General features: G+C 40.0%; 1 protein-coding gene across 2 annotated transcripts; it reads left to right on the plus strand.

The window, feature by feature from the left end:
- The first annotated feature begins 946 nt into the window (after positions 1-946).
- LOC135616847 (type I inositol polyphosphate 5-phosphatase 4-like) lies at positions 947-6,014 on the plus strand. 2 transcript variants are annotated; one of them, XM_065116521.1, is made up of 14 exons: positions 947-1,663; positions 1,766-1,853; positions 2,162-2,230; positions 2,357-2,444; positions 2,528-2,632; positions 2,758-3,255; positions 3,373-3,508; positions 3,794-3,987; positions 4,093-4,201; positions 4,441-4,589; positions 4,688-4,946; positions 5,182-5,261; positions 5,438-5,478; positions 5,573-6,014. In XM_065116521.1, the coding sequence occupies exons 1-11, from the start codon at positions 1,634-1,636 to the stop codon at positions 4,911-4,913; spliced, it is 1,692 nt and encodes a 563-aa protein (XP_064972593.1). In that variant the 5' UTR covers positions 947-1,633; the 3' UTR covers positions 4,914-4,946; positions 5,182-5,261; positions 5,438-5,478; positions 5,573-6,014. The 2 variants fall into 2 exon arrangements, with proteins under 2 accessions (XP_064972593.1, XP_064972594.1); XM_065116522.1 differs by lacking the exon at positions 5,182-5,261.
- Positions 6,015-7,133: the final 1,119 nt, after the last annotated feature.

Genomic DNA, 7,133 nt, shown 5'->3' on the forward strand with positions numbered 1-7,133 from the left:
TCGATCACCATTGCAAGCGCAATAAGCATGCATGAGTAGGAGGGTGGTGGTGATGTCGGTGGGGACTCCTCCATCGAGGCCATCACCTCCATGCCCATCTATCTTCTCGAATGCGTCGCCATGTCCTCGATGGTCTACCCGAGTTAATTATTGCTAGGTTTGCTCGCTAATCTCTAGTTTTGTGCTGCTAAGCTCCCAATGCACGGTCTCCAACGCAAGATCCTTTGAGAATGGTCAAGCAAAGGTTCCAAGTTGACGACGGAGGCCAAGATTTGCGATGGGAGTTAATTCTCCATGCAAGAACAAACACAACGATTAAGAGATGGCTTGGTTGCGGGGGAAGAGAACCTCTCGAGTGTCCCAAGGAAGGTCTAGGAAGAGGTGATATCGAAAGCTCAGTCACTCCCACAGACCTATGAGAGGCTTCTCTTTCCATGCAAAGAAAAGGAGACATTCCTGCTCAAGCACACTCATAAACACCTCCATGGATCTCTCACAATGAATACAAAACTGGCACTCCAAGGAGGACAAATTAGAACCAAAAGCAAATGATGTGCGTTCCACTTATTGCCCCAACCCCTTCCCCCCCCCATACTGATGCAAAACACAGTCACCCAGACACATTGAAACTCCAGAAACCAAAGTTAGAGGAGGACATCTCTCGCCTCTCTCTCTCTCTCTCTCTCTCTCTCTCACACACACACACACACACACATGGTCACCTTTAGCTTTTTTGTTCCTTCAACTGCTTTTCCTCTTCTCCAGCCCCCATGGTAAGACTCCATGGAGAGGTGTACATCAAGCTGCCCGGGGGCAGCGGCATGAGTGCAGATGCTGAGGACTGACCCGGGCAGGGCAGCTGCTCTAATTTTCCTTTCTTGTTCGGCTGTGTTTTTAATGCATTGCCCTCTTCGAGTTTGGCATTGGATTTGGGTCCAAAGGCAAAAGGAGAGAGAGAAAGAGAGAGAGAGAGAGAGAGAGAGTCTCATTGTGGCCACTTTATTCTCTCCTAAATGGAGTGCTTTGTTTGCTGTACCCTGTAGCCTGTACCCTGTGAGATGGTGGTTTAGAAGAGCAGAGAGACGGTGCCCTGCCTTGCATTCTTCCTGGTGGCTGCTTCACATTGTCTTGCTTCTCTTCTAAATCAGAGGTGCTTCTGAGCTTCTGCACCGAGGTTTTGGATTCCATCTGCGTTTCTCCTTTGCCTCAAGACCAAGTTTTTAGATTCAAACCTTCTCAGGAAGGGCAACAATCCTTTTTCCCTCTCTCTCTCTCTCTCTCTCTCTCTCTCTCTCTCCCCTATGGATTTGAGTGGCTGGTTGTGTTCTTGATCCATTGTTCTTGTTGGGTGTCCAGAGCCCACGATTAATGCGGTAGATCGCAAGACATCTCTGATTCTAGGCCTAACCCTGGGTTTCTCATCCTTCTCCTTGAAACAAGTTTGATACCAGTGTTTTGGGTTTCTTTCCCTTTGGTCCTCTTCGGCAGCACCAAGAGGGGGGAAAAGTAAGTATTTTGCTGCGGGGTTTTGTTGTTCTCCCCATTTTGCCACCGCAAGATCCAGATTCCTGCAGCGCCTTCGGAGGGGCTGGGCAGCTACCTTGTTGTGGCTGTATGCAGGAGTGCTGGAAAGATGAGAGATGAGAATCCGAAGAAAAGCAAGGTTTTTTTCGCAGAAAAAATCGATCTTTGTTCACCTGCTGTGTTTGGCGTATAAGATTGCTGATGTAGTCAATGCTTTATTGTCTCATTTCTCTGGGAGCAGCTGTCTTGGCCCAAGACCCTTGTTAAAAGATGGTTCAACATCAAGAGCAAAAGTCAGGAGAGTCATTCAAATGATGCTAATGGCAAAGGTACGCTTGATATCTTCTCTTCCTGTTGCTGTTCTCCTTCGATTCACTTGCAACCAGTTGTTTAAAGTAGTTGGTTTGGTCTAGAGGACTCTACTCCCTGAAGTTTGGTTCATGCTTCCGTGAAAGATCTCAACTTTCCCTTTGCTGCTTGCTAGATATGTGCCAATTGAGGGCTTTATAGTTGTTTCTTGAGCCCAGCTGATTTTTTTTGCTACAAGAACATCAACTCAATCCTCCTCCCTTTTTCTTCCCTTAACCTGTTGAAAAGTCGCATAGAACACTAATCGAATCCCTGCATTATCCCTCAGGACGGAGTGGGCAATGGAGGGCCAACCTATCTGAGAAGGTGGCATGTACAGTCAAGAAAGGCAGAACAGGTTACACTCTCGACACTCCTTTGCTTGTCAAATTTAGACGACAACTAGATGACCCTTGCCGTTTGTTTCTTTGATTCATCTGCCATATTCCTTCCTTTCTCAGTAATTATCTGCTCTGTTCCTTAGATGTATCATCCAAGAAGGACATCGAACAAGTTCAGCGAGCAAGGTTTGATCTTCATTCAGCTCGAATAACAGATGTTCAGGACTACAAGTAATTCAGTTTTACTTCCCACACTTTGATTCTTGGCAACATGGTAAATGAGTCTTGAATCATCCTGTTCTGTTGGTCGGCAGGATCTTTGCTGCGACCTGGAATGTGGGTGGGAGACCCCCACCAAAAAACTTGAATCTCTTGGACTGGATTCATGCTTCTTCTCCTGCAGATATATATGTTTTGGGGTTAGTCTCTGAACTCTCCTCCATTAACCAGTTTAGATATTTTAGCACTATCAAGAAGCTATAGCACTACAAACTCCCAAAATACATCCATATGTCTCACCAGACTAATGCTTCTCAATTTTCAGGTTTCAAGAGATTGTTCCACTTAATGCTGGAAATGTTCTTGGCACAGAAGACAATGGTCCAGCTAAAAAATGGTTGTGGCTTATTAGAAAGACCCTGAACAGTCCCGACACCTGTGGCTCTGATAGCTACCACACACCATCTCCTGTTCCAGATCCTATTTTGGAGTTAAATGCTGATTTTGAGAGGTCCACAACAAGGCAGAAGAATTCAGCATTCCTCCACAGGCGTTCCTTTCATTCTCTTAGTCGTAGTTTAAGAATTGATGGGGATACCATGGTGCCTCAACCGATGCTGGATCGCCGATTCAGCGTTTGTGACAGGGTCAGCTTTGGGAGTAGACCAAGTGACTTTGATTCCAACTTTAGATTTGAAGGATCATCTGATGATGAGAACATCGGGGAGGAGTCACCTACTACCATCTTTTTCTCACCGTTTACATATGGCTATGGAGCTCCCACATATGTTGAAGAAAGGGATAGATTATCTGCAAATTCTAGGTAATCCTACCATCAACAATTTCTCACTGAGGTCTCTGTTTGCTCCATTAGGCATCCCTAGTCTAGCACATGTTATTGCTTGATTAATATACAACTTATTCCCTATGATTTTGTCAGGTATTGCTTGGCTGCAAGCAAGCAGATGGTTGGAATATTTCTTACGATCTGGGTGCGCAGTGATATTAGAGATGATGTGCGAAACTTGAAGGTTTCCTGTGTTGGCCGGGGACTAATGGGTTATCTTGGGAACAAGGTAACTCCACAGTTCTTGATTTACCAATCTGTGGTTGTTTATCTCTTTGGGTTAGCAATGTAATTGTTGGCATATGATTTCACAGAATATGAACTATATTCTTTTCCTGTATTAACTCAGACATGAGACATGGATATTCTTTTTTTTTTTCTGTGTTTTTCTATTGGAATCACTAGACTCAGGCTAGATCTTCTTTCCTTTTTCTATAAAATGTGCAGTAGCCTGTAATTCTCCTTGCTTTTGTTAATCACCATGAATGAAGGAGGACATTGTTGCTTCTTGCAGGGTTCTATATCAATCAGCATGTTGCTGCACCAAACAAGCTTCTGCTTCATCTGTAGTCATTTGACCTCAGGGCAGAAAGAGGGGGATGAACTACGGAGAAACTCAGATGTAATGGAGATTCTAAAGAAGACTAGATTTCCGCGAGTGCAGAAAGGTGGCAATGAGAAGTCACCTGAAACGATTCTTGATCACGAGTAGGCCCATTCTTCACATATATTTGAACTTGTGATTCTTTCCTCTCGAGAAGGAATATGCCAGTACTTTCACTGAATTGACTTCCATTCCTTCTCTTGCTCCAGTCGCATAATATGGCTTGGTGATTTGAATTACCGCATTGCTCTTTCATATCGGTCAGTGAAGACTCTAGTGGAAATGCGCAACTGGAGAGCATTGTTGGAAAAGGATCAGGTGGTTTACCAATTATTTTTGAAGCGTTATATGTGTTTAGTTGTAGTCACTATGTTTCTTAACATGGTTTCCCATGTATTCAGCTATTAACAATTTGACACGGTTCGTAGGTCGTTGTTTTATGGACAATGCATAAAGATTTTTGTGGCATAGAGATAGTTATGATTCTTGCGATTCTTCTTTTCTTTGCCAATTATGAAACTGTGGTACCATAACTTTAGTTACTTCTTGTAAAACAGCTCCGAATAGAGCAACGATGTGGCCGTGTATTAGTGGGATGGAAAGAAGGAAGGATATATTTTCCTCCCACTTATAAATACTCAAACAACTCAGATCGTTATGCAGGAGATGACATGAATCCTAAAGAGAAGCGACGAACACCTGCATGGTAAAATTTGAAACTTTATGTTTGGGCTTGAAATATTTTTCTTTCAGATTGCCTTAATCTGAATTTTGAATCTCATCTTACTATATATTTGTATGAAGGTGTGACCGCATATTATGGTATGGGAGAGGCCTTAATCAGTTGTCTTATGTTCGAGGGGAGTCGAGGTTCTCTGACCACAGACCTGTATACAGCATTTTCACAGCAGAGGTTGAAATGATCAACCATAGTCTATTCAGGAAGAACATGGGTTATTTTAGCTCTCGTGTAGAGGTGGAAGAACTCTTACCACACTCGTGTGGTTACACAGGACTAAACTACTACTAACATGGATAAACATGCAAAAAAAAAAACCAAAAGGTAATTTTTTGTTGATAAAAGAAGAATCATTCACAACAATTGTATTTTCTTGTTGCATCCATAAGGAAAAATCTACAGAAGTAGTTGTATGTTCTTAAAAGAGAATGATTTTGGTTAAAGATGCCAGATAATATTTTTTTTTCTTTTTCTTTTTTTTTCACCTTTCAGTATTGATAACTAGAATCTTTTGAATATCTTGTGATGATTGAACCACTCTTTACTGTCTTTGTTGTAGACTTTCAGCATCATTTTCAACTAAAAATATGATCTTCAACAACCTCTACAGATCAGGGTGCAGTTCTTCCGATCAAGCAAGTATGTATTAATTATACTTAATCAGACTACTCTAGAACTTCAGTTGTTTTACTCCTTGCAACAATACTCCTTGTTTGTTTCCATCAGTTTTTTTTTAATACTTTTTCCACCGTGTAAGCAAATAGAAATTTCTATTGTAATCTTGGACTAATTTCATTCATGGCTTACAATCATAGGCCAAAGAGAGCAGCACATTTCTTGGAAACTAAACCTGAAGGTAACCCTTTCTCCATCAGAATTTTTTTCTGCATTACTTACTACCATCAGATGATTCATTCTTTGCATTTTGTGCTTGTTTCTTTTGGTTCTAGTGGGAAAAGAAACACTGCAGTTTTGATGCTGATAAATTTCTAGTCAAGAAAGAAGATTGAGAGTTCCATTCCAGAATAAGTCAGTCACTAACAACATCTATTAACCAGCTTGTTTCACCCTTGCAAACCTAAGCAGTCTCCCTAGCAGACAGTTGATAGTTCTCAGTAGAACAAGAATACTCCAGAAATAAAGAAAACAGAATGAACCAACAAGAAGAGGGGACTCTTGCCGCACCACTGATCTGAAGCTGCCAAGTGGGAGTGATTTATTTCCCTTTTTATTTTAGTTTTTACATGACTTTATTCTTCTGAAAATGAAGGTTTTTTTCCTTTTGATTTTTGTAGAGTGAGAAGTAAAGGTGAATTACAGACAAATAATCATTATGTGCATAGTTTCTTTTCTGTTATAAATGTTGACAAGGATGGATGAGTTCTGGGTTCATACTCATGGCAGTCATGATAAAAGATTGTAGCTATTATGTGGTGTTCAGAAAGCATGGCTTGTGTTTCTTTGCTGCAAAAGCATGTGCCATTCATTGTCTGTGGAGGATCAGAGGTTGCATCTTTGTGTTTCTTATGTTCTTTTACAGGGGATGAGTGGTGAGGGCAGAATTTGGTAGCAGATATGGGGACATGTTTTCTTGGGCACTTAAAAAACATTGTCAGAGGTATTTAAATAAGCAGAAAAAGAAAAAGCACATATTAGTCGCATTATATACATACATGTTTGTATGTGAAGGGTGTCAAAATTTAAAACCATCTTATAAATTTATTAATTCTTTTTATATAAAAGGAGCATTAATTCCAAAATAGGTATTAGAAAGGCCAACCACCCCATCCAACCGTATTGTATGTCGTTACATATCTATATATCTATATATATATATATATATATATATATATATATATATATATATATATATATATATATATATATATATATATATATATATATGTGTGTATATATATGTGTCAAAATGAAGATTCTATTTGATCCGTTTTGTTTTCTTCTAGTAGGGATGAAACCACATGACATAATGATTTTGATTTTGGGAAACAAAATTAAAACTTTGCTCCAAATCTTTTTAAAAAATTCTTGAAGATGCCAACAAACTTAATTGTAAACGCATCAACTAAGAATATAAAAATCAATCAATCAAATACATATTATAGGAAATTTAGCAATTCAAATATTTAGAGATCCAAATAAATGAATATACATAGCTTTGTCAAAAGATTTATAATTATCATGTTTAAATATAAATATAAGGCTATGTTCTTGTTTTCTCGCTCTATCTCTATATGACATATGAGACTGTCACCTGTAGTCCCCGTGTTCCAATCACAAACGCCCATTAGCGCATGGTGAATGGGGAGCCACACATTTCACTGTAAATTGGATCATCCAATGCTGCAATTTTGTTCAGAGGGTTTCTTAAAGAATCAAACCTACTAAAATGTTACCCTTTCGATTCAGTGTTGAGATCCAAAAATGGAGAAAGAACCACTTACATGGCTTCTCCTCTGTTGTAATGGTTCTATGTCCCGTCACTGTCCAAGA

The sequence above is a fragment of the Musa acuminata genome, chromosome BXJ2-7 (assembly GCF_036884655.1).
Source record: "Musa acuminata AAA Group cultivar baxijiao chromosome BXJ2-7, Cavendish_Baxijiao_AAA, whole genome shotgun sequence".
NCBI classification, from domain to species: Eukaryota; Viridiplantae; Streptophyta; class Magnoliopsida; order Zingiberales; family Musaceae; genus Musa; species Musa acuminata.